The sequence below is a fragment of the Metarhizium brunneum genome, chromosome 4 (genome assembly GCF_013426205.1).
Source record: "Metarhizium brunneum chromosome 4, complete sequence".
In the NCBI taxonomy this organism is placed as follows: domain Eukaryota; kingdom Fungi; phylum Ascomycota; class Sordariomycetes; order Hypocreales; family Clavicipitaceae; genus Metarhizium; species Metarhizium brunneum.
Window position 1 is genome coordinate 2,847,835 of NC_089425.1, and position 24,579 is coordinate 2,872,413.

The 24,579-nt window shown below is 53.0% G+C and overlaps 11 protein-coding genes across 11 annotated transcripts; 6 read left to right on the forward strand and 5 right to left on the reverse strand.

The window, feature by feature from the left end:
• Positions 1–1,835: 1,835 nt before the first annotated feature.
• Positions 1,836–3,991, forward strand: G6M90_00g075350 (uncharacterized protein; the record flags this gene model as incomplete). The annotated part of the gene is made up of 3 exons (XM_014690076.1): positions 1,836–2,568; positions 2,667–3,859; positions 3,920–3,991. The coding sequence occupies 3 exons, from the start codon at positions 1,836–1,838 to the stop codon at positions 3,989–3,991; spliced, it is 1,998 nt and encodes a 665-aa protein (XP_014545562.1).
• A 1,797-nt stretch (positions 3,992–5,788) lies between these two features.
• On the forward strand, positions 5,789–6,253 carry G6M90_00g075360 (uncharacterized protein; the record flags this gene model as incomplete). Its single annotated transcript, XM_014690075.2, has 1 exon — positions 5,789–6,253. One exon carries the CDS (start codon positions 5,789–5,791, stop codon positions 6,251–6,253), a length of 465 nt encoding a protein of 154 aa, XP_014545561.2.
• Positions 6,254–6,821: 568 nt separating this feature from the next.
• On the reverse strand, positions 6,822–8,816 carry G6M90_00g075370 (uncharacterized protein; the record flags this gene model as incomplete). The annotated part of the gene is made up of 1 exon (XM_014690074.2): positions 6,822–8,816. The coding sequence occupies one exon, from the start codon at positions 8,814–8,816 to the stop codon at positions 6,822–6,824; it is 1,995 nt and encodes a 664-aa protein (XP_014545560.2).
• Positions 8,817–9,599: 783 nt separating this feature from the next.
• On the forward strand, positions 9,600–10,235 carry G6M90_00g075380 (uncharacterized protein; the record flags this gene model as incomplete). Its single annotated transcript, XM_014690073.1, has 1 exon — positions 9,600–10,235. One exon carries the CDS (start codon positions 9,600–9,602, stop codon positions 10,233–10,235), a length of 636 nt encoding a protein of 211 aa, XP_014545559.1.
• Positions 10,236–10,362: 127 nt separating this feature from the next.
• G6M90_00g075390 (uncharacterized protein) lies at positions 10,363–12,422 on the reverse strand (the record flags this gene model as incomplete). Its single annotated transcript, XM_066131042.1, has 3 exons — positions 10,363–10,999; positions 11,059–11,197; positions 12,326–12,422. The coding sequence occupies 3 exons, from the start codon at positions 12,420–12,422 to the stop codon at positions 10,363–10,365; spliced, it is 873 nt and encodes a 290-aa protein (XP_065987077.1).
• Positions 12,423–12,792: 370 nt separating this feature from the next.
• Positions 12,793–15,409, forward strand: G6M90_00g075400 (uncharacterized protein; the record flags this gene model as incomplete). Its single annotated transcript, XM_014690072.1, has 6 exons — positions 12,793–12,843; positions 12,913–13,694; positions 13,753–14,085; positions 14,145–14,224; positions 14,286–14,626; positions 14,684–15,409. 6 exons carry the CDS (start codon positions 12,793–12,795, stop codon positions 15,407–15,409), a joined length of 2,313 nt encoding a protein of 770 aa, XP_014545558.1.
• Positions 15,410–15,943: 534 nt separating this feature from the next.
• Positions 15,944–17,155, reverse strand: EIF3F (Eukaryotic translation initiation factor 3 subunit F; the record flags this gene model as incomplete). Its single annotated transcript, XM_014690071.1, has 2 exons — positions 15,944–16,924; positions 17,045–17,155. 2 exons carry the CDS (start codon positions 17,153–17,155, stop codon positions 15,944–15,946), a joined length of 1,092 nt encoding a protein of 363 aa, XP_014545557.1.
• A 533-nt stretch (positions 17,156–17,688) lies between these two features.
• Positions 17,689–19,863, forward strand: UTP25 (U3 small nucleolar RNA-associated protein 25; the record flags this gene model as incomplete). Its single annotated transcript, XM_014690070.2, has 3 exons — positions 17,689–17,729; positions 17,799–18,506; positions 18,561–19,863. The coding sequence occupies 3 exons, from the start codon at positions 17,689–17,691 to the stop codon at positions 19,861–19,863; spliced, it is 2,052 nt and encodes a 683-aa protein (XP_014545556.2).
• A 103-nt stretch (positions 19,864–19,966) lies between these two features.
• On the reverse strand, positions 19,967–20,470 carry G6M90_00g075430 (uncharacterized protein; the record flags this gene model as incomplete). The annotated part of the gene is made up of 1 exon (XM_014690069.1): positions 19,967–20,470. The coding sequence occupies one exon, from the start codon at positions 20,468–20,470 to the stop codon at positions 19,967–19,969; it is 504 nt and encodes a 167-aa protein (XP_014545555.1).
• A 737-nt stretch (positions 20,471–21,207) lies between these two features.
• mrpl8 (mitochondrial 54S ribosomal protein bL17m) lies at positions 21,208–21,950 on the reverse strand (the record flags this gene model as incomplete). The annotated part of the gene is made up of 2 exons (XM_014690068.1): positions 21,208–21,701; positions 21,764–21,950. The coding sequence occupies 2 exons, from the start codon at positions 21,948–21,950 to the stop codon at positions 21,208–21,210; spliced, it is 681 nt and encodes a 226-aa protein (XP_014545554.1).
• Positions 21,951–22,534: 584 nt separating this feature from the next.
• G6M90_00g075450 (uncharacterized protein) lies at positions 22,535–23,456 on the forward strand (the record flags this gene model as incomplete). Its single annotated transcript, XM_014690067.1, has 2 exons — positions 22,535–22,555; positions 22,629–23,456. 2 exons carry the CDS (start codon positions 22,535–22,537, stop codon positions 23,454–23,456), a joined length of 849 nt encoding a protein of 282 aa, XP_014545553.1.
• Between the last annotated feature and the right edge of the window lie 1,123 nt (positions 23,457–24,579).

Consider the following 24,579-nt stretch of genomic DNA (forward strand, 5'->3'; position numbering starts at 1 on the left):
ATGTACAGTGCCGTCTTGCACAGTGCCGTTCCATATTGTGTTCCGAGCAGTAACGCACGCATACCTACTCCGTAGCTACCCACTGTACTCGGTACGGAGTACTACTGTTATGCCCTCGACGAGGTCGACGACCTGTTGACAAGCAGGTCGGGTTTGGCCGTCTTGTGTGTTCGTTTGGGCCCTGTCAAGCGGTCCATGACACGCCCCCCCCAAAGTCCCCACCCCCCCGCTCCCATCCGCAGCCCGTCCCAAGCGCCATGCCGCCCGACGAGGGGCAGCCAGACTCGGCCAGGGTACGGAGTACTGCACACAACATAGACGTGCCGGGGCAGCGGAAAACGGAAATCAGCAGCATCGCGGTCGCAAGGGTGCGTGGGGGGCGCACGCAACAGGCGACAGTCAATAAAGGGGCAGCATTGTGCGCCGCCGCCAGACTAGCGAAGAAAAGCGCGGCTTCCGGGCTTAGCGATCGCCTCGGCGCTCTGCCGGTGTTTCAATTTTTTCCCCAACACCAGACTGAACTGTCACTGTCACGCTGTCTGTGACTATGTCACCCAGCTTCCTCGTCCGTACATGTCGACGGTAGGCCGCCACGCCCCAAGTCCAACGTCGGCGCCCACGTCCTTCCCTGTCCACGCCTCTGGACGTCGCTTCTGCCCATCCGCCTCTGCCCATCGATCCAAAAAGCTGACTGACACTGACTGACGCCTTGCAAGCGGGCCCTTCCACGCCTGTGGTGACAACGTACGGAGTACCTTGGTTGTACCCGCGTACACCAATCTGCCACTGCTCATTTGCTTTTGCTTCTTGCTAGTACTCCGTACCTTGGTAGGGACCTGAAGCTCGCGTGTGTGCCTGTGTGATCAAAGGGTTGGTTGGTCGGGTGCGCGCTCAAGTGCTCCAAGCGCACACAGGCCTTCGAATGTTGCCGGGGTCCTCGAGGAAGCTGCGTGTGAGCGGCACTTTCCTCAAATCCGACAGCCAGACCGAACCGACCTTGGGATTTGCACCTTGGGACTTCTAGACCTTAGCTACCACCTTTGCACCGTTGACCCCATCCTTCATCCATCTTTCTTCGTCTTCGTCCTTATCAAAGGGCCCCGTCTTCAACCTCTCGACCTTACACCTCCTCACCTCTCCATCCCTTGGCTGCCTGCAGCGACACCGCACGCCCGTCTCTTGCTTGCTCTCTTTCCTCCTCCGTTGTCCCCTTCGCCCTAGCCATTGCGCTTTCCTACGAGCTTGCGAACCTGACGTCTCCTCTCGAATCAACCACGCAAAGGCTGACAAGCTGCTTTTACACTGCCCGCCTCGCGCCTCGTCTCTTGTCCCTCGTCGTGCAGATTGCCTCCCCCCGACCAAAGCTCCCTCACCACCTTGGCGGCGGGGACCTGACAACCAGTGCTGCCAGCCCTCCTCCTCTGGCTCGAGCAATGCAATCACGCCAACTGTGACACTTACTCCCAAGCTGTTCTTTCCTGGTGCACCGTCCATCAGCTTTCTTATTGGGCGTCTATGGGGAAAGCTGCCAAGTTGCGACAAGGCCGCCGTGTTTGTAATTTGGTGTTCGGGGCGCAACAGGGCGGTCCACCATAGAGTTATAAGCGCAAAGCCGACCTTGTTCAAGTGTCGACCAAATCGTGGGCTGGACCCCGAAAAGCTATGCGGATTGCAAGCCCGCGCCTTCGTTAATACTGAATTGGCATCAAGACACTCGGGACTTGCAAGGATTCCAGGTCTACTGCCTGCCGTCTGTTGAGAGAATTTGCCCGTCCAGTTTTGTACTGCAACATCTCGATTTCGGCTCGCCATCTCGGAATTTAGCTGCAACTGCCATGTCCACCTTCACAGCCTTGAACGGAGGCTCACCCAAGGCAAATGAACCACCCGCCGACAGCTCAGAAAGGGCATTCTCCTCAGACGAACGACTTCCGGCGCCAGGCAAAAATTATCGACACAAGTCACCAGAAACCCATCCCAGTCGCAATGACACCTGGAAGGGACATACCACGGATCGTCAACCCCTTCCGACAATAAAGTATCCGGAAGGCGAGGGCCCACACAAACGCAAGCGGTCGGGTTCTGCTGAGCTAAGACGCGACAGCAGAGCTCAGGAGCGTACTCCAGAAGAAACACCCAGTGCATCTAACAATGAGTCTCGGGAGGCGTACGGTACGCCTCAGCGAGAGAGCAGGCACTATAGCGACGATCAAAGAGAGAAGGATACCGCATGGAAAAGCCAAGAACCGTCACGAGAAGAGAGAAATGGATATGATTCACAACAAAATTCGGCAACGTCACCACGGGGACAGACTGAGGAACAAATTGGCGATGCTCTCCGGAGAGCCACAAGTCAGGTGGATCACAGTGACTATGGCAACACCAGCCCCGATGCTGAAGACCGGCCCGGCGGCACGTATGGAAGCCCGTACGGCACTGAGCACAGATCAGATTCCATTATTCAACATGACCCAAAAAAGCGCAAGAGAAACTTTAGCAATCGAACCAAGACGGGTTGTCTGACATGCCGCAAAAGAAAGAAGAAGTGCGATGAGCAAAAGCCTGAATGTAAGGGCCATATCCTGATGACCAACGCCCCTTTTCCCTCTGTTCCCCCCCCTTCTACCAACGTTTCGGGCCACCGGAGAACTAACAAGGAAACCCAGGCAGCAATTGCATCCGGGGGGGATTTCTTTGCGCGGGATACCCGCCACAGCGGGGAGCCGGATGGCCAAAACAAGATGCCAAAACACCTGCTGTGCCTCTCGAGTCGAAAGACCCGTCTTATGTTCCTCCTGGAGCGTACGGCATGCCGCAGCATGGTACGTATGGGCCGCAGCCCGGCAAACGCGAATCACTACCCAGTTATCGTGGCCAGATCCTTCGCCTAGACACCCCTGGACAAGGCCGGCCTCTGGCCACGGATGATGACCGGCCAACAGCATCAACAATATCAACAATGACAAGCGCGTCTGCCTTGAGTCCAGACAATAAATTATCCGCAATTCCGTATACTCCTGCAAATGTTTTCCCTACACCGGTTAGCGCCAATACGCAACCTCCCCCATTTGGAGAAAGGATGCCCAAAGATTACCAAAGAGTACCACCTCTACATGACCTCAACCGAGGCAATGAGCCGGAGACGCCGCACCCAGGTAATCACCTACCGCAAATCAACATCCTACATCCAGCCCGCACCAGTAGCCCAACACCACATCCACAGTCTTCGTCATCAAATGCTCAGGTTGCTGCGCAGCTGGCTTTGTCTCACACACAATATCCACAGCGGAGAACTCAGAAGGAAGAAATGCTGTCTGGACGGCACTACTATCCCTTTGACAAGGAGTTGTGCCTAGAACGAGAACGCTGTGCAGCCGCATGCTGGCGGTTTAACAACCTGACTACACCACCGACAAATGGTGTATCGCCCGATGAACGAGCGCGCCTCTTTTTAGAAATTCTGCAACCCCGAGATCCCGTGCGTGTGTCTCCCACGGAGGCATCTCCGGTCACAAATGTGGGCCGTGTTGGTCGACATGTCGCCGTTGAGACGCCATTCACCTGCGACTATGGCTACAACATCTCGATTGGGCACCACGTGGTGATTGGTAGGAACTGTACTATCAACGATGTCTGCGAAGTCAAGATAGGAGACAATTGTGTTATTGGGCCCAACGTCAGCATATTTACCGCTTCGCTGCCCATTGATCCTAAGAAACGTCTAGGTGGCCAGGGGCCTCAGTTTGGACGTGGAATCACCATCGAGCAAGATTGCTGGATTGGCGGTGGCGCCATTATTCTACCCGGCCGAACCATTGGGAAGGGAAGCACCGTCGGAGCTGGATCTATTGTTACAAAGGTTTGTTCGCAAGACCGCCATTTCTTGTTTTGCAAGTCAGGAAACTAACCCTTGGTGAAGGATGTGCCGCCTTTCACTGTCGTTGCTGGCAACCCGGCTCGTGTTCTTCGAGGAATAGGAATAGCACCATAGCTTTGAGCCACCCTTTGCAGTCCGTGCAGCCTTTGTTCTTGTTGTTCTTTGCGTTTCTTTTGTTTTGCCATATCTTGTGTCATGATACCCATGTGTACGACCGACATATTTTTCTTGTACAATATTGTCTGCCCTTGGTTTGATCTAGCAGTTGAGTATGGACTAGTTATAGCATCTAGTACAACTGTCATATGGGGCCAGATGTACGCAATTAAAGCAGAAAATCAAAGTTTCATGATATCTTGCTCTTTTTCGATTCCTGGACGGATGCTGTATAATTATGCCGTCCAAGAGCTATACGATACTAGGGTCGTGGGAGGGGAATACGATTTAGACTTTTATCGTAGCGGAGGGTTTGCGGAGCGTTCTGGTACTGGGAATGGATGGGAGACGCAGTAGAGACTCGAGCTTCTGGCTCTATTACGAATGTCGTGGTCGTGTATTTTGCCCTTTTTTCCCCTTGTCCCTTTTCCCTTCTCCCCTTGTTTCCTCTCCTGGCCCAACGCTTCCATCACAGGTGAGATCAAGGTTCCCTTGCGAGAAAGATACCCAACTACCCGGGGGGTATTTAAATGAAAATAAACAATGACACTTTGTTGCGCGTCCCCGCGTTTGCAATGGCAAGGAAGAGGAACCGGGGTGGCTCTCTGTGTAACGTCGCCGCTGCGCCCAGAGGCCGCTCGCACTTTGTCCCCATTCTCGAAGAATGGAAGCCTGTTCAAGCGCGCTTCGGTGGCCTCGGGAAAACAAACACCCTCCCTCCTCTTTCAGTCCCGGCACGCCGGCCCTGCCTGACAAAACAAAAGGAAAAAAGGAACCAGACTTGTGCCCGTGGTCTGAACAATAGTTGGCTGCGGCTCGGGGCTGTTCCCTGCAGTCTCTGGCCCATTTACGCAACCAGCCGCGTCTAAACGTGACAAGACTGTGCCTCAACCTCGCAGACCGCCATTCCAATGTTCTTTCAATTTTTGGTTTGGGGAGGCGGGGGAATGCTTTGTACAAGGGTTTATGTCGTGTAATAGTGAAGCAGGTGCGCATGTTGCACTTTTGGAGGAACAAGGCTGTGCTGCGCCTCAATTCGGTCTCTCTCTCTTTCTCTCTGTTCTCTTCTCTTCCGTGTTGCGGAGCATATTAGTTGGTGACTCGAGGCTGTGATGCCTTGGCTGAGGGCTGGGGAGGCTATGGTTCATGCCGAGTAGGGGGGCGAAGTGCGTTCAAGTTCTCTATCGGGGCGTTGTCTGTCCTTCCGGTGAGGTTGGGGAGGGGGTTGCATGGGATAGAAGCCGCGGATGGGGTCGTTTGGGGAGAGGTGTACTTGTTTGGGTGTACTGAGCCTGTTCCGCCCTGCGTGCAGGACTTGGGATGCGAGCTTGGCGTCTTTGGGTCTGGTTCGAACGCTCGAGAGGCCCAGATGGAGTGGACAGACTGCGAGGAGACTTGTCTCTCGGACTGCCGGCGTGTTAGTATGGGCGTGTTGAGAGACGCAGGCCGTGGAGAGAGAGGTTTGGATGGGATGTACCTGTCGTCTGCCGCCTCGCTTAGATCGATGCACAGCTCCATGGCTGCCACTAGGAAGTGATGGCATGTACGGAGTACGGAGTATGTATGTCAGACTGGCGACCATGTGCCTGTCCTCCTACAGCCTGCCGCGGGGCCGTACATGTACTCCGTATGGCCGAGCCAAACTCGATGTGGTGATGAGGATTCTCGGCAGATTCGTCGCGAACCAGCGTGCCTGCTGCTGAGACACAGCCTGTGAAGGACACATAGGCCCTTTGGAGATACATCATCTCCAGCATGAGGCGGTATGATGGTGCAGTGCTGGCTGGGGAATGCCGTTTCCGCAATGGTCCGAATCTCAAGATAGGGCGGGAGCGCGGCGTACCCCTTCTCATGGCCGTCATGGAGGGCGAGGACGTGGACGTGGACGTGGCAGTAGGGCTGTGGCTCGACGCACAGGGCGGAGCGGACGATGCGGCGCACACACAGCCCGTCGTCGATGATGGACGGCATTCCGTGCTGCAAGGAGAAGAGGACACCGGACGACTAGGAGCCAGACGCGGCGGCACAAGGCTGGAGCCAAATGGCAGCACGGGGAAGAGTATGCTTATCCAGAGCAAGGCGACCGACGGGGGGCTTCTGCCAGAAGGCCTCGTACCGCCGATGGAACGGGTGGACAAGATGCCGCCCAGCAAGAGGTCGCGATCCTCCGAGTCCTCCCCCTCCTCCTCGCACGATCCATCCGTGGCCAGAAGCGTCTAGATGTCCCGGATTCCAGGCATAAGCGCAGCCCAAGACACTGCGCCGTTGGCAGGCGGTGCATGATGGGGCAGAAGCAGTTGCGTCGTATGCGGTGGGAATAGTTGGTGCGGGAGACGGTCGTGAAGGTGGTGAGACTTGCTTCTAGCATTCGTGGGTTGATGCATGTCCTGATGATAGCTGAGGCTGGCTACATGGAGGAGTGTAGTTTACGCTCCAGGGGAGGTCTTAGAGCTTGCGAGGTGATTTTGATTCGAGGACCGATTATTTTGACCCGTATGTCTGGTTTGAGACATGAAATTGTGTGGCCGAGTGGTGACGGACAACGGATGGTGATGATGGCTGGGAGCAGGATGAGCCACGGCCCTCGGACATAAGCGCCATCACCGAACATGTATGCCAACGATAGGTAATGCACACTTTCGCCAGAATAGTTGTAGGTACCATCATCAGTCATGTTGTTATTTTTTACAATGTTTCACTCTAGTGTACAATTCTATACGGCATCAAGTGATCGGCCGCAACGCCGCCCGCATAACAATGCAACTTCATGTGTCACCCTCACAGCTCGTCATGCACCCATCCCATGTCGGTTAACTTCAATCATGTCCTCCATCATCTGAAGCGCTCTCTCCTGGTCCTTCAATTTTGAAAACGCCTTGAACGTGTAGGAATCAGGTTTGAACCCCGCTGCCTCCATGTCCTGCAGCGTGCTGACCGTCTTGGCGACATCTTGCATGGATGCATACCCGCTCGTCAGGGTGTTATATGTCGCCAAGTTGGGCTGAATGCCGTTCTCACGCATAACCTGAACGATTTTGTCCACCAGCATCCGGTCACGGTTGTTCATCAGGCCCCGGAATAAGATTGTGAACGTCAACACCGTCGGTGCTGGGTGAACCGGCGCTGTCACAACCACTCCGTCGCCTTCCACGTGAACCCTTCCAGCGTCTGCCGCATTCGCGTGCAGCTGGTCCTTGAGCATGTCGCCGAACACCTGGAGAGCGGTACGTGAGAGTTCACCGTGCTCTGTCATTGTGAAGATGAGAGTGTCGTGTATGAGGCTGCCTTGATTCTTGATCAGTCGGGACGCTGACGGAATAGAGGCATCCTTGCTCTGTTCCTCTAGTCTTGATTTGAAAAATTGGTAGTATGCCATTAGGTCGTAGGGCTGCCGCAGATTTCTGATGTAGGCTCGCATCATGATTGCGATGGTCGTCAAGTTTGGCTGCAGCTTTGTGTCATCGCCTGATGAGAACAGTTGATCCACAAATGGCAATATGGTAGTTTCAAATTGCCATCTTGTTTGTGATGCATTTCCCGGGACAAGGCCTTGCTGGCCAATACCTTGCGCTAGGTACAACGGCAGAGAGTCTGGCAACCACCACTGAAGCGGTTGGAGGTCGAATTTCTTGGCGTATATACGCAGCAGAGGCCCGAAAAGGTTCGGCTGGGGAGACCGAAGCTGGTTCTTCTTCTCCGCCGCTTCCATCCCGGCGAAATGAAAAGCACTGTGAAGCGCGTTGTTCAGGACCTCCACAAATGGAACATCTGCCACCTTGGCCACGTCCAGCGCCTTGGCAACAGTTGCAACATTACGAGTGGTTTTTGCCCCTCTGAACACGGTTGCCCAGGCCTTGCGATCCAATTGAATGCCGGATTCAGAGAAGAGCAATGCAAGTCGTATTGCCTCGTCAACCTCTCCTTGCTGGGAAAGGGTATCGAGGAAAGCTGTTGCACTAAGCAGGTTCAACGTAAACCCCCTTTGTACAAAATATTCAAGAGCATCTTTCGGAGAGAAGGCATGATTTGGGACTGGTTCTACTCCTTCAGGTACTTGACAGTGAAGCAATGAAGTAATGACGCTTGATGGCCGGGCCTCGTTCAAATCGGCACCGCTATCAGATAATGCCTGGAGTATCTTAAAGGCAGTTGCTTTGTGGATAGGGTCTTTAGCTAATTTGCTGGCAAATTGTATCATGGTATTCGCATGGATCTTGATCTCTGACCGCTGAAGAAGAGAGTACAGCTCGGAAGCTTGTTCGCTGGGCAGCTTCTTGGCGGACAGTCCCAACAGCCTTTGGGTGAATGGAACATGTTGTTTGCGACTGTCCACTATTATTTTGTGAAGCAAATCCGCTACCTCTTCAGCTTTCAGAGTTCGTTCGCGGATATTCTTCGCCTTTGCAAGATCTAGCCTTTGCATGATAAACAGTAAAGCATCGTTGATGGCGTACCCGGGAGGCCAGGGGTCCAGCGTGGCTTCTAAAACCATGGCCGTCTTCTCTGGACAGATGCACATCGTGGAGAGCATGATTCGTGGCCACTGTTTCTGTCGAGACTCATTGTCTAGTTCTTGCCAAGCTAAGCGCATGCTTGCAACAGTCTCGTGCTCTACTAGCCATTGACTACTCTTTTTCCAAGGCCAAGACGGGTCACGATTGCGGGCAACCTTGTAGAACTTTTCCTTCCACGAATTGAAGGCCTTCCGCCTCGTTAGCAGCTCATCCCCGGAGTACTGATGACGAAGGTAACCCCATTGCTGGTGCATATCTTGCTCGCTCATTGGGCCTCTCCTAGCTCTGGGCTTGCTCAATATTTGTCGGGCATGCTTTCGTGGAGTTGGGGATTTTGGATTTGCTGGTCTGGCCCGGAACCGTGATGTACGGCCATCGTATTCTGTATTATTTGAGTCTGGTTGTCGACAATGCGTAGCAAAGTCAACACTATCTCCCCCCCAATCCGCAGAGGTACGGTCTGATGTTGCGTTGGTGAGCTTCGATTTAGGGGTTGTAGGTTCCACGAAGCGGTTTCTAAGGGCGGCCTGCCCCTCATCATGTTGGGCTCGACCTAACAAGTCGCCCGGTTCCACAGAAGGTAGAAGTCTTTGAAAGCAATTTGAGAGAAGGCGCCGTTGTGCCTTACCCAGTGTCGCTCGAGCGTTTGGTTGTAGTCGAGGCGCGGTACAGAGTCGGGCGCCGCCGACACGACTGAGGCTGCAGGCCGTCCGCATCTTCTGGTACGGCAGTTATCTGCGAATCACTGCACTCATAACGGTAGAGTTTCCATCAGAAAAGCTGCAGCGAATTTCGTCACGGCGCATGCACAAGGTGGCTACCGGGGGGGGATCTGGAATTGGAGTTGGACGTTTTCCCCAAGCGTCGGACCCATCAAAAATATTTAAAATGTAGCGACATGGATGCCTTATTAGCCGCCGCCGCGCCAAGCTCGCGGCTCGAGTCCAACTTTTCGACCAGTACGTACCACTGGCTGCCCCACCAAGCAAGATCTACTCCAAACCTGCATCGCGCATTGAAGCATTTGTTCTACAGCTACAGTGCTGCGCGCCATGTCATCTTCTCAGTACAGCTTGAGCGCCGCGTCAGAAGAACGCAAGTCGCGACTTGCCACCCTCAGAAATCTAAAACGAAAGAAGCCCGACGACGACGACGACGAGGCTGCCGCACCAGAAACTGAAAACTCTCCCTCGGCAACTCCAGAAGCAGACGTCTCGCGTCTACATCTTTCAGGACGCAATTATGATCCAGAAACAAAAGGTCCCAAGCTTGGATTCGAGCAAGCGCCAAACGAGGGCCTGGATAATCCCACTCTAGAAGAGGAAGCCGCAGACGTCGAGGCCCAAGTCAGGCAGCAAGCGGCCGAAGAGGCGCAGGATGACAAGGGGCTCGATTTGTTCAAGCTACAGCCGAAAAAACCAAATTGGGACCTGAAGCGGAACTTGGAAGCAAAAGTGGATATTTTGAATGTTCGGACGGACAATGCGATAGCGCGGCTGGTCCGAGAGAGGATCTCTGGGGCCCAAAAGGCAGCTACGAATCCCGCAGCCGCGGACGGCGCAAATGTCGACGGGGATGCTGTCGGTATGGATGGCGTTGCTCTTGTGGAAGGCTTGAGAGTTAGGGAACAGGAAGAAGAAGAGGAAGAGATGAGGGAACGAGCAGAGGACGAAGCTCTTTTGGCCTGAGCCGTGCCAGAGGCTGTATATTTACATCTTGTTTACAATATCTTGGTTGGAGTTTGCATCGGCGGGTAGTCAGGGACGATGATTTGAATTATATAGTTTCAAAGGAGAATACAACATATGATACCCTTCATCTTTCTCCACGGTTCATAGACTGCGTCATTGCTAACCTTCGACTAAAGGGGCTGAGACTACGCTGCCGAGGCGGTTCGGCATCCTTTCCTCTGCCACGATCGTTGTGTCGTGACCCATGATCTTGTCCGCGAGGCGGTTGTCTCTCTTGTGGCTCTGGTGAATTTGAGGCGTATGAAATACGTCGTCTAGATTCCCTGGCATGGTGGCGTGGTGGACTGCGGTGGCGAGACCGCCTTGGCCTCACCCCCTCGTTCTCCGGGTCCTTACGGTCTCGGTAGCGTTGTTCCTGACGCTCATTCCTTGGTGAAAGACTGTCTCTTGACAGGGACCGTCTAGTTTGCTTAGCGGGAGGCGGGCTACGACTCAAGCTTTGCTCGAGAAGTCGTCTGCCGCCGCCCTGGACAGAATCGGGGCTCTGTCGTGGCCTCTGCGGAGGGGGAGATCTAGAGCGGCGCCTTGGGGAGCGAGAGTGTCTTGAATCACCTGTTGAAATTGTAGAAACAGATTCAGATGATGCTGATCTGCGACGCTTTGGGGATGGTGGCAGGCTCTCTTTATCCGACTCCTCCGCTTCCTGCTGTCTGGCACGTTCTGCCGCCCTTTTCCGCAGCACCTCATCTGCAACTCCAGCCCTACACATCTGTTAGCTTCTGTTTCCAGCGAAGAAGCAGTATCAAGGGACGTCACCAACTTTTTCTCTAGCGGGTTTGGCGTGTCACTTGTGAGCTTGGGAACCAGCTTTGGATTGCGAAGCTGTTGTGATCTTGATGGGCGAGATGCATATGGCCGTTCTTGCGTTGAGCTTTTACACTCGTAAGAGTAGTGCCGTGCTAGGAACGTTAGCCTTGTGAGCTTTGTTGAACTGGGTTCAAAGTGACATATCTCGTTTCAGGCACTTTTGGCATTGAACACTGGCTGGGGTTGAGCGAGAGGGACCACCTCGTCCTCTGTAGGTAAACATTTCGAATTACCCCTTTGAATTTGGATGGCGAATCCCACTGTGATAACGGAGTCACGAAGCATGCAAAATGAATATTAATGAAAACTGGGCTGGCATGTCATGCAGTCCAAGTTCGCTACTCAGATTAGAGAAATCCGAACCACGGTACGGAGTAGTGGATCGTCAATTCTGCTTCCCGGTGCCAAGACGGTCTCACGTGACATCAAGCACCACGGCGAGTTCATGCGATCAGGGGCGAGGGCTATCTGGGATATTCGAGACGAGGATAGACAGACGTCAAAATATGTGAGTTTCTTCGTCCTTTTTCAATTTACCATTTGCCAGCATGGACCTTGGCTGAGACAAGCTTTGTATTGCGTCGTCATGCTTCCTGGGCTGTTGCCGCAGTCATCCGCTGGCGCCATAGCGAGAATCCTTAGTCAGCGAGCACACAGCGCCCCGGTTTGTTCGTCGTCGGTGGTGCGGGTCAAACTGGTCTGATGGGAGGCGGGTGAGTGAATACGTACTTCCGTGCCGCTGTTCGTTGCTTCAGTTGGCCTGGCACGCCGTACGCCGTACACCGTACATGTACAGTTCGACACTTGGTGAGCAATAAGAGGCTGAGGAATCTACCGGCGCTAGGTCATTTTCCGCCCAGCACCAAGTCGACAGCGAAAGCTCACTCGCTCGCCTCGAGGGTTTCGCATCTGCCCTCGAACGCTCGACCAGACAGCCTCACATCCATATTTTTTTTTGTTGCCCATTCAGGACCGCTTTTCTCGGGTCGACCCATGGCATCGGCCTGAGGCCCTCTCTGGACACCATCAGCATCTTGGGATCGAACACGCCCGTAGAGTTGGATCCTGGCGCTCCACTGGTTGTGCTCTGGCAGGTCAGGCCGCCTGTGGCTGTAGGTGTCTGCTGGTCTTTGTTCGGTCAATCAATCAATCGCGCAAACCCGACGCCATTCCATCTCTGCCATCTGCCATCCGCCATCCACAGCCAGACAGACCCCCACCGTCAACTTTCAGACCCTCAAAACCTCCCCTCCAACGACCTTCCTCGCTCTTCACCGTCAGTGCACCCATCTCTGAACCACGGCTCGGTGTCTGCATGGTGTTTTCAGGGACATTCTCCCATATATTCGGCCTGCTCGCAAAGGAGCCCGCCGCGCCCTGCTACCCGACCGAGTCTCAACAACTAGAAGCAATGCGTATTTTGTTCCGACGATGATTACCACCACTCTGAATTTTGTCCGCTGTCTCGTCTCGATCGATTCTGCTTTTTGATTTCGATTCTATTCCTGTCCCTTCCTGTCACCTTGGTCTGCGAATTGCGATTCTCCTCTGACCCGTCCTCCACGAGTGGTGTCTGAAAATAATTCTTGTTTGGGTTTCGCCTTCACCACCTTCATCACCATCATCTATCAGCGTTGCCCAGTGTTGGATATCCCAACCCCTTCGGTTTTTTATTTATTCGCATACCATGGCGACTACACAGGTTTCTCCAGACATGCCTAAACCGTCGTTTGCCAAGGTACGTGAAAGCGGCTTCTCTCCGTCTTGGTCATGTTTGCCCGGTACTGATACCCAATGTACGATTCAGGTCGCGGCCACTGTCACAAAGGAAGCTGCGCCGACAGCTGCCACCGCCAAAATTGATTCAAATGTTCCCTCCACAGCCGTCATTGCCGACGGCTCCTCTAGCCCCGAGAGCAAACGAGCCGCAGCACCCAAGTCGAATGATGTTGCTGTCATCGTCTCATCTCTCAATGGCCTCAACATTGCATCAAAAGTTCCTAGCCTAGTTGTCGATGGACGCGGCTCTGTATCCGAACCAGAGCCCCGACGATCAAACCTGGGCAAAGAGAGTGGCTCGGACGATTCTCAGAAATGCGATTCTAGCTCAGATTTGGGCACGAAGCCACCAAGCCTGGATGGGAAGAGCATTACATCTGGGACGACATTCGCGCTTGACGAGAAAGAGTCACTACGCCCTGACGACAGTGCTAGTGTTCAGGCTGCAGCAGAGGACGATGATACCTTTTCCCTTCGTGGCTCGTTGGTCGCTGGGTCTCGAATGAGCTCAGATGTGGCTCTGAGGAACAAGGGTATACTATCAGGAGACTTGGCTGAGCGAAAGGCGGCACACGTAGCGATGTGTGTGCCTCCTCATGGTATTCTCACACCGCAGAGCGCTTCATCTGAACGCGGTCCACCTCTTGCCGCTGCTGTACCCCTGAGTACCGATGGATCGCCCGATGCCTTGAATGTCATATACCGGCAGGCTCCGGATGAAAAGCTTCTAGATGCTTTGGCAAGCCCTAGGGATCGGTATTTCTTACTTCGACTGGAAAAAGACGTAATTGACTTTGTTCAAGACTCCAAGTAATTTCTACCTCCACTCACATACACCGCAACTTGACACAGCTAACACACTTCACAGGGAACCATACATGGACTTGCCGCCATCCAATTCATTTTGTAGAATGCTGACACACAAACTGGCCGATTATTATCACATGACACATTCTTATGAACCTCACATTGGCTCGGTCCGAATCTTTAGAACGCCCTTCTGCCGTGTCCCGCCCTCGTTAGCTACCATGGGCCCTCAATCCAACCCATCTTCAAGTAGCACACCACCCCCCGCAGTCTTGCCCAGGAAGATCATGCGGCGTGGTCAAGATGGTGAGGGTCTAATGAGCGCCAATGCCTCCAAGCCTACATCAGAGTCGGGCAGTGAGATCAAAGATGCCAAGCTGGCAGCGAACCCCAAGTAGGTCAAACTTGCCAATTGCCAGAATACCAAGGATGTTAACTGTTATGATTTAATAGGCTTTCTCGTGAACAACGCGAGGAGATATACAAGGTGGCTCGTGAACGTATCTTCGGTAGTTCAGAAGACAGCATCCCAGGTAAACAAACTAACGAATCTGATGAACTCTTCTTTCTAAGCTTACTAATGAACGAGTACAGAAAATGACGGTGCAACTGGCATGTCTCGCACAAGCTCCATCTCTGCTAGTAACAAGACAGGAAGCACAAAGAGAGGCAAGTCTGGCAAGCAACGGCGAGACGATTCAGACAGTTTCGATTCCCGAAACCAGTATACCCCTTATTGGGGCCCTCAACAACAGACATGGGTACCTCAGTCGCAAGGACAATATGTTCCTTCAGCATCAGGCCAATTTGTTCCTCAGCCTCAGGCTTCATATCCAGCCCAGGTTCCCCTGGCTTATAATCAGCAAACCGCCACTTATGCCAATATGCCTGTCATGGCACCCAACCCAGCCTACTCCGGCTACAGCATGCCCCAAGTATGTACTGTTGATCAGACGAAATCCGACAGATGTGCGTGCTAACAAGCTCTCAAGCAATATCCTCCACAGCCCCCGCAACAGCGTTTCCCATCTAGTGGGAGTCCTATGACAACGTACGGTGCTCCTGTTGCCCCGGGTGCAGCACCGCAGCAGGTCTGGGCACAGCCAGGGTATAACCAGCCCTCTTACCCAACTCGAGTGCCTGCACAGACATCAGGACCGACTCAAGTTGGAATACCTTATGCATTTGGACAACTACCTGTCAATGCTAACCCTAACGACCCAAAGAGCCAGCACCCCATCCCTGGTAGCTACAATAGGAACCACGCCTTCAACCCAAAGACTCAGTCATTTGTTCCTGGCGGAAATGGCATGCCGATCGTGCCGCCTCCGCAGCCGCCTTTTACGGCTCCTGGATCACATCACGGCAGCCCACAAATTGGCACTCCACCTCACTTGGCATATGGAGCTTATCCTCCATCCGTCCCTCAAGCTTATGTCGGAGGGTACGTTATGGCACGGCAGGGATCAAGCAGCTCCATGCCTGGTTATCACACCGTACCGCATGTCCCCTCACCACATATGCAGCAGCCTCAACTACCTCCGATGCCAGCTGTGCCTCTTGGTCCTCCCCAACAGCACATACCACAGGGTTCTCCGGCTCATATTCCCGGTCGACCACCAATGCCTGTCCCTCAAGGGGCTGGTCAGATATTTACTCATTTGCCTACCTATGGCAATCCGGCTACTTTACCACAGAAGCCGGCTACTGGGATTTAGGATGCATCATCCGGTGTTAAGGGGCAGCTGGCCGAGTCAAACAGGCGCATCTGGGCATGAACGGGTTTCCATTATATCTTCCTCTCCTTCTCTCTCACTCCCCCTTTTTTACTTTTTTCTTGGCGTTATCGGTGGATAGGATGAAAAAGAACTCCACGTCTATGTCTTTTCGTAGGGTATACGCATTGTCGCTAGATGAAGAGCATTACATTGATAACCATATTATTCCCTTCAATGAAACACTGGATGGCGATTTAAAGATTCCCATTTTAATTTTTATGGTTCTAAAGTCTCAGTTACCGAATTAAATACGGCTAACCACAACGCCATGATGATGATGATGTGTTGTATGGCACGGTGCCCAGGTTCCGTACCCGGCTTCCCACATCTGCGTTCAAAAAAACATGCAGCGTCCTTTCTTCATAACACCGGGGCACCCTAGGCGTCTTCCTCCGCGTTTCTCTAGCATTGAGAATTCCACCGCACATCGACACCATCATAAAAAAACACTGATACTCATGTCCCACATTTTCTTTATTCCGTAGGTTCCCTCGGCTCACGGGGTTCTCTGGGCTCCCTCGGCTCACGCTGCTGGCCACCACTCCTAGCACCGCCACGGCCACCTCGCTTGTTTCCACGCTGACCGCCCTTGTCGCCGTCACCCTTGCCCTCGCCGTCCTTGTCGCTACTAACCAGGTTGGCGGTTGCCAGTCGCTGCGAGAGATCGATCTGTGTGCGGATAGTATTGGCCAGGTAGCTGACCATGAGAACGTCCTGGATGTGGTTGTTGAAGTCATGCTCAATCTGGGAGGCGTCCACCTTGGGGGTCAGAGACAGGGCGCTCATCAAGTACTGGCCCAGGGCGGTGTTGGGCTCCTCCTCCTCGTCCAGCACACCGTTGATCCACTCGCTCACGCGGTCCAGCAGGTTCAAGGTCTGCTCGATGGACCGCCCGAGACCCTCGATATCTGAGGCCAGAGGTGCGGTCCTGTTCTCGTTGTTTTGTGCGCTGGCGACGGCCTCGAGGGCGACACGCTCAGAGTCGCCGTAGAGAATCTTGTGGGGGACCTGGATGAAGAGGCAGCTTTCGGCGGCGCGCTCGGCGTTGACGGCCACGGGGGCGCTGATGTAGCATCTGGTCTGGATGTCCTCGCCGGGCTCGGTGGAGATGGTCATGTGGACGGCCGGGTGAGGGGCCGTGCCTGTCTCGGCGCTGGCGAAGAAGTTCTGGATCAAGGCGCTGAAGCTGTTGAGCTCGGGGGATGTGGTGTACCAGCCGAGGAGCGCCTCGCGGGGAGAGGCCTTGAGCGTCAGGGCGAGCATGTTCTTCTGGTATTCAACATCGACCTCGACCTGGTCCTCCTCTTCGGTGTGGGGAATGGCGAAGCAGGAGCGCACTTCGACTTCGGTGCCATCTTCGGAGCGGGTGCCGACGAGGGCACCGATCACACGGGTCGACTGGGCATTGTCGCGGTTGTCCCGTCGGACGGCGTGGTCCAGGACCGAGAGGATAGCCTATTTTGAGGGGAGGAAGAAGGAGATTAGCACGGCGTCTTGTATTGATAGAGCCAGCCCAAGACGATTTAGATGAAACCAAAGATTTTTATGGGCTAGCAGGAGGGTCGTGATATGTACCTGAGGCTGGATGTTGACGACAAGCGGGGCAATGCTCGACTGAAGTCCAGCGTTGGCGTGCGTCAAAGGACGCGCCAGGTGTATGAAGCGCTCGGTAGCGGCTGCGGCCATACTGGGCAACAAGGATATCGACACGAAGCGGCGTTCGTTCGTTCGAGGATGCGGGATGGGCGTGGAGGGGGCCGGGAGGTTGAAGCAAAAGTCGAGGGCCCGCTTCGTCTTGTTCTGGGCCGTTCAGTTTGTTCGCGATGCCCACCTTTCAGTTTTCGCCGATTTTTCGATTTGCACGGTTTGGCTGGGCTCTGGCTGGGGTTGTGCGCACCGATAAGCCACGATAAGGGAAGCGTGGCTGAGCCCCCACCATGGCTGTGGCTGGGCGCGGCTGTCTTTCGCCAATGCAAGGCTGCGAGTGAAGTTTGAACTTTTTTAGCGGGTCTGTCTTCTGGGTGTACTTTTATTTACTGCGTGGTGCCCGGCTGCCTTTTTTTTTTGTCCGCCGATTAGCTGACTTTGTTTATTCATATCTTTCCGTAGTTTGATACATAATGGGACCACGTGGAAGAGGCGGCAATTTTAGAGGCAGAGGAGGACGAGGGGCTCGTGGAGGACGTGGTAGAGGGAGAGGATTCAGTCGCTCTGGGCCTATGAGGCGGTTTGAAGGCGACCGACTGGCAGATAGGGATGAGTAAGTCCTTTGATATTCTTTTGGGGTCCGAAGTCGGGATAATAGTATGGATATTTACAAGCCAATTAGGGAAATCGAGTCGGAATCTGGAGGTGATTCTCAGGATGAGCAAGATGAAGCATTGGCCGCCAGCGCTTCTGATGACGAGGAGGAAACGCCAGCTGCTCGCCCATATATGGCTCTGTTGCAGAGTTTCAATGATTCCAGTGCCCCCACAGCAAAGAGGCGGAAACTAGAGCACAGTGATTATTCACCACAAGCCGACAGCTCTAAAGATGAGGACATGAAGGCAGCAAGTGATCAGGATCAGGGGGACGTGGATGAGGTTGATGAGGCTGAGGATGTCGACAACAATGACGATGAACTTGAGGAGGAGGAGGAGCCCGACTCTGAAGATGACGAGGAACTCACGGATCCATTTGACGCTCATTTTGCGCATCCAAATGACCGGGAAGTCGGGCAGACCGTTAGAGCAGTCAAGAACGACGACTGGGTTACGACGAGAGCGTTTGTTTCATCATTACGAGCTACCATGATGTCTGCTGGCTCTGGTAGCAAGATGGATGTCCCTCATCCTTGCGGTATCGAAGAGTTAAAGCTCAAGCAGAAATTGCAGGAGATGGCTGCCAAGAAGATGGATAAACCGGACGAGACACAGAAGGCGATTCTGCCACTGCTATTTGGATACAAAGATATTTTCCACTGCGATCGTACGATAAAGAATGCCACAGGTTTGCGACAAGCGGTGTGTTTACATGCGCTGAATCATGTTTTCAAGTGAGTTTGCTAACCGAGCTCGTTGCGTTATATTGTTGGCTAACATTGTTCCAGGACGAGGGATCGTGTAATCAAGAACAGCTATAAGCTAGCCAAGGAAAGTGAGGACACAGAATTAGAACTTCGAGACCAAGGCTTCACCCGGCCCAAGGTTCTCTTCCTACTACCGACGAGAAATTCTTGTGCTAAGATTATCAACATTATCCGCGACATGTGCGACGCCGACCAGCAAGAAAACCGTAAAAGGTTCGACGACTCATACATTGACAAAGAATCCAATTTTGGACATGACAGACCCGAAGATTTCAGACTTCTTTTTGAAGGCAACGACGATGACATGTTTCGGCTTGGAGTCAAATTTACCCGCAAAACAATCAAGTTTTTTTCCCAGTTTTACAGTTCAGATATCCTCCTCGCTAGTCCCCTTGGTCTTCGAATGGCAATTGGCTCTGAAGAAGAGAAGAAGAAACCCGACTATGATTTCCTTAGCTCCATTGAAATGGTCATTGTTGACCAAGCCGATGCGCTGCTCATGCAAAACTGGGAACATGTCGAGTACATCTTTGAGCACTTAAACTTGCAACCCAAGGATGCGCATGGCTGTGACTTTAGTCGTCTTCGAAATTGGTACCTCGAAGACTGGGCGAAATACTTCAGACAAACCATTGTTTTGTCTGCTTTCAATACTCCTGAGCTCTCAGAGCTCCAAAGATCGTATTGTCACAACTGGGCTGGAAAGGTTCGGCTGCAGCCCGAATACCCCAGCACGATCCAGCAGCTCGGTATCAAAGCAAAGCAGACCTTTTCACGGTTTCAGTCGTCCTCTGTCGAGAAGGATCCTGACGCAAGATTCGAATACTTTGTCTCGGCCATCGTACCAACCCTGGTCAAGCGTGTCAAGGACACGACGGGCACGCTGCTGTTCATTCCCTCGTACCTCGACTTTGTCCGCGTTCGAAACTTCTTTGCCAACTCACCCACCATGAGCGACATCACGTTCGGCGCTGTGTCAGAATATACCGATGTCCCCGATGCATCTAGAGCCCGATCGCATTTCTTGACGGGTCGTCACCGGGTGTTGTTGTACACTGAGCGCGCCCACCACTTCAGACGGTATCAGCTCCGTGGTGTGCAGAGGGTGATTTTCTATGGACTGCCGGATAACCCCATCTTTTATCGAGAGATTGCCGGGGAGTATCTAGGCAAGAGCGAGCATGATCTCAAGATCGAGCCCGGACAAGGAACAGTGCGGGTCATGTTTTCCAAATACGACGTAATGAAGTTGGAGAGAGTTGTGGGATCAAAGAGAGTTGGAAAGCTAATTCAAGAGCGTGGCGATACTTTTGATTTCGTGTAGAATACCAGCTTGGGCAGCCGGGCAGGTTGCACAAATGTACAGACAAGTACGTGCTTTCCGCGCTCATAAGAAGACAAGAGCCTGCTTGGAGAAAAGAAAACCATTACACCCCATTCCTCCTCAGGCGGCCTAGAAATTTTTCATCCTTCAGCTCCTCCAGCTCTATTCCAAAAAGAGCCGCAAATATAGGCGCCAGATCATGAGGCCCGCAAGGCCGAGCGTCGCCGCTAGCTCTTCGTTTGTCGAGGAAGTTCTGGAGCAAAGCGCAAAGCGCCCCGTATAGTGACTTTCCCAGTATAGCCTCGGTAGCACTGGACTCGTCTGGTATAAGATGAGAGCTGATTTCTACATCGACTGTAGCATTCTTGATGGTTTCCGCCTCGGGGGCTGTGAAATATGGTGTGCTGAGATAGTGCTCGTCGACTGTGGCGTTCAGTCTCCTTGCTGACGACGGATCCTTGGTAATGTTGAGAAGATCGTACATTAGGACGCGGATCTTGTAGCCCAGAATGCCATCCGTTCTGAGGGCAGATGTGGTTTGCGGTGCTATTGGGGCAATAGTTGCTCCTCCAGTAGCGTTCTTTCTTGATCGCCTTGCTTTGGCCATTATTCTTGCCTGACTTTCTGATTATGTACTTTCAGGTATGTGTAGCTTGAATTCTGATTAGTTTTGATATTATGGCGAAATTCCAGTGCCGCAGCAGCTTTGTATTTGAACTCGGGGCAAGATATGAACAGAATGAAGGAAAGCGCGAGTCACTGCCACTCGAAACAGTGCGACGTGGCCGGCTCAAGTATACTTAAATTCCCCAAAAATTAAGTTTAAGTTCCCGCTTGCATATAACCATGGCGTAGAAATATTATATTACGGGAGTTAATTAGGCTGGCGCTTGATTTAGGGCCTGCCATCATCGTCCTACAAATGTGGGCGGTTTAGCTGCGGTAGGCATAATAAAGTTTTGGCATTCGAGGTCGTGGAATCTTAGTGCCAAATTTCGTTGTAACTGGATTAGTGACAAGTTTCAGCACAGTTGATTCTCACCACAGGACCTCATGCCTCATATACGCCTGAATGCAGTTGACTGTTGCGTGTATAAAATTGGAATGTATGGCGGAAGGGCATATGTTATCATGGTGTGTACTAGCAATGAGGTAACCAGAGCCCTACTTGAGTAGACAAGTAGCTGCCGCGCTTTATACTACGATGTACTATGGTATACGGGGGTATACAGGTAATTAGGCAAATATATTCCTGCCATAAATCGTGAATAAGAATATACTAGTACACGGCGCATGATGACGCCCTCTCTACCGTCTTTTTTCTTCGCCACAGCCGCATCCCATCTAACTCTTGGCTTCCTTCTTTTGCGTCTTCACCTCTGCAGCAAGCTCCTGTGCTCTGGAACTCTCCTCGCCCGCGATCCGTGCCGCCTCCTCACTGTGTCCCTCCTCTGCAGCAGCCACATCAGACGTTTGCAAGGCCAGAAATCGCTGAACCATGGCTTCGAGGTCCTTTTCTCCCCGGAACTGTGTTACTTTCTTGATATTCTGCGCCGTCACGGGGGTGGATTCCCGTCCCAGGAGGCGATCTCTTGCGATTGTCTTGGCCGTCATCATGAATCGTGAGTCCTTCGGGCCGTCGACAAATTCGAGGATGGAGCTCTCGCCTTGGTCGTATGTGTTTTTCGGTTCGGTGCGGACGACACGGGTGTAGCCGCCTTCTCGGGTAAGATATCTGTTTCGTAGTTCGCCAAAGAGTTTGGGCATCAGAATATGGGGCGTCTTTTGCATTCGGTTAGCTTCATCGTCTATCGCGGTCTCGCGTGCGCCTCCAATGCCTGCGCAGACGAGGAGTGATGGCGGCCACCAACGTAAAGAATTCCCTGCGCTGATCTCCTACATGGCTCATTGTCCCTTTTGGCTAGAGTAATTAACTTCTCTGCCAGTCGCTGGGCCTCTTTTGCCTTTGCATGTGTCGTCTGAATGTGCTCGTACTGCACGAGCTGGGTGACCAAGCCTCGCAGCAGAGCTTTGCGGGCGGATGAGTTTCGGCTGAGATGCCGGTATTTGACGAGACCACCAGCCATTTTGCTAGCGCTGCAGTAAAAGAGCCAGCGTATTTATGCAATTGTTGGCTCTTGGACGTGTCGTTATTGAAGCGCTCGCCGATGGACCTTTTCCAGCTGACGGACAAAAAGAGTCCATGGTAGTGTCGCCGATCAATTCAGGCAGGTGGTGAGCGAAGGTGGCCTGGGATTGGCCTGGGATTGGCCTAGGAGGCCTAGGAGGCTTAAGACTGGCCCAGCCACACTTTTGGCCTGGCTGCAGGAGGAACCTTGGCCGGCCCGCAAGCATTGAAGCCCGGCTGATTTTCTGAAGCGGCAACTCGCCAAGCTCGGTGCCGGCGCCAAAAACGACGTCAACCGAGACAACGACCGAAAATCTTACCCATCACCCCCAAGTCCGCGCTCGAGTGCATCCCGCAACTTCCAATTGACTTGCCGACTTTGCTGCTGCAGAGCTACGCGCGTTCTGCGCATCATGAACTACGCGAAATAGACGGGGAATCTGCAGTTTCTTTTGTCGCGCCAATTGCCGTCTGAGTATCTCGTGATCCGAACACAAAAGCCTCACTCCGTGCTTGGGACCTGGGCTCTGCAACACCAACACCATGGGTTTCGCTACCGGCTTGGTGCGTTTCTGATTACTATGATTTTTGCAATTGGCAAATCGTGACCATAATTCGGCTAACCTAGTGGCTGCAGACTGGTGGCGTCACTCTGACACTGTCCCTCGCATATCTCTCCGTCCTCGCGCACCAGCGAAGCCGCGAAGAGCAAGGCCGATCTTTACGCTCCCAAGCCCTTGCTATCCAGAGCCTCATCGACCCCATTCCTCAACCATTACCACCCACCCGCTCCGAAGTTGCTGCAGCCAAGCGAGCCGAGGCGTTTGAAGTCGCCAAGGATCGTTGGAACGAGGAGGTTGAGAACGCTGTGAAATGGGTACAGCACACCGACTGGGATGAAGTTCGTGAGGGGCTTGAGGACCGGATTGGCGCTCTATGGGACAGAGCCTTTGGTGAATCGATAAAAGACAGCGCCTCCAAGGCCAAGAGCGAGGTTCAGTCAGTGTCGAAGAAGACCAAGGGCGAGGTAGAGAGCGCAGCAGGCAAGATTGCCTCCAAGGCAAAGGGCGCTTTTGAGAAGGCCAAGGCAGAAGGGGAGGATTTTGAGGCCAAAGTGAAGGATAATGCTTTGCAGGCGAGACTAGTTGCTTGGAGGGAGGCCCAGAAGGCCGAGAACGAAGCCCGTCAAAAGGCATCGGAGGCCCAAGGAGCCGTTGCCTCGGCACTGGAGAAGGGTAAGGAGAAGGCTGATGAGGTCGTAGGCAAGGTCAAATCTGCCGTTGGCCTCTCCGGTGCTGGTGCTGCTCCTGGAACTCTTGCTCTGCCAACATCGAACCCAGTTGCAAAGGCCCTGGATCAGAGATTTGAAAGGGTTGGCAGCGATAAGCGTACCGTTGCGGAGGTGCTGAAGGAGAGATATACATCGATGGATAAGCGCGATAATACTGTGCTTCGAGGGTTATAGATGGCTTTCGTTTGGGCAGCCTTTCAACTCTTTTTTTTTCTCGTAGAGGAATGCAAAAATACGGCTCAGTTGGCGGAATGAGTTGTGTACTAGTACAATTTAGAGATTCAATGAGGATCAATGGATATATTGGCATAACTTGTTCGGCTTACTCGTGTGATGAAAGTGATGCCATTAAACCTGACATAAAAGATAGTGAGTTGCGGGAAGGGTTTTCTGACTCAAAGTTACATGCCATGATCACCGACATTTGAGCCACGTATTTCGTGTTAGAAGAGTCGGTATTAATGCCAAAGCTGAATACTCGCTTTAAAGCCCGCCACAAGTGGCAGAGAGCTATACTATAAGGACATTTTGTCTTCTCAGATGTCCGTGCCCATGTAAAAACACGTCATGATTAATCCCGTAGGCAGTTTCCCTATAGTATCTTACTTGAGATATCAAGCCGCATTGCACGACGTTGGTTACAATAACTGATTAGGTATTTCGCCACCTCCAAACAAGGTATACTTTACTGCCTCGCACATGCACCCCAGCGACAAAGGAATGCCTCTTGTTGCTACGGCTCAGTCTCCTACTTTCTTGCAACAGACTCAATTGTTGAGTGAAGATATCTCGGGAAGTTGTTCGCCAGTCTACCAGGTCGATGCCGTCACCACAAATCGACGCAACGAACTGTGAAGTGATCATGGATGTTCTACGCCTCATGGCAACCGCGGGCCGAACTGGATCGACGCTCGCCATCCACCTGACGACCTGTCGAAAAATGTGTCTCTAATGCACAATGCCAAATCGATGCCGAGCTGCAGGGCCGTCGTCGGAGTCACAGGCACCTGAAAGCCAGTCAGCTTGAAGTCCTTCGAGGCCGATTACCCCCGCATTAGCATTTAGCGAGAGTTGATTGGACCAAACTCAGCATTGATGAGCCGACGGCCGTTCCGGAGCGGCAACGCCGCAGTTCCGAGGTACTTCCAGGCTCTGCTCAAGGTGCACACCGAGCCGTGTACTGCTCTTTCCGCACTTGCACCATCCAGTCAGCCGTAAGCAAACAAACCCGAACCAAAAACGACGCATTTGCCTTCATCCCCCTTCCAACAACTTTTTTTCTGCCCGCCTGCAAATC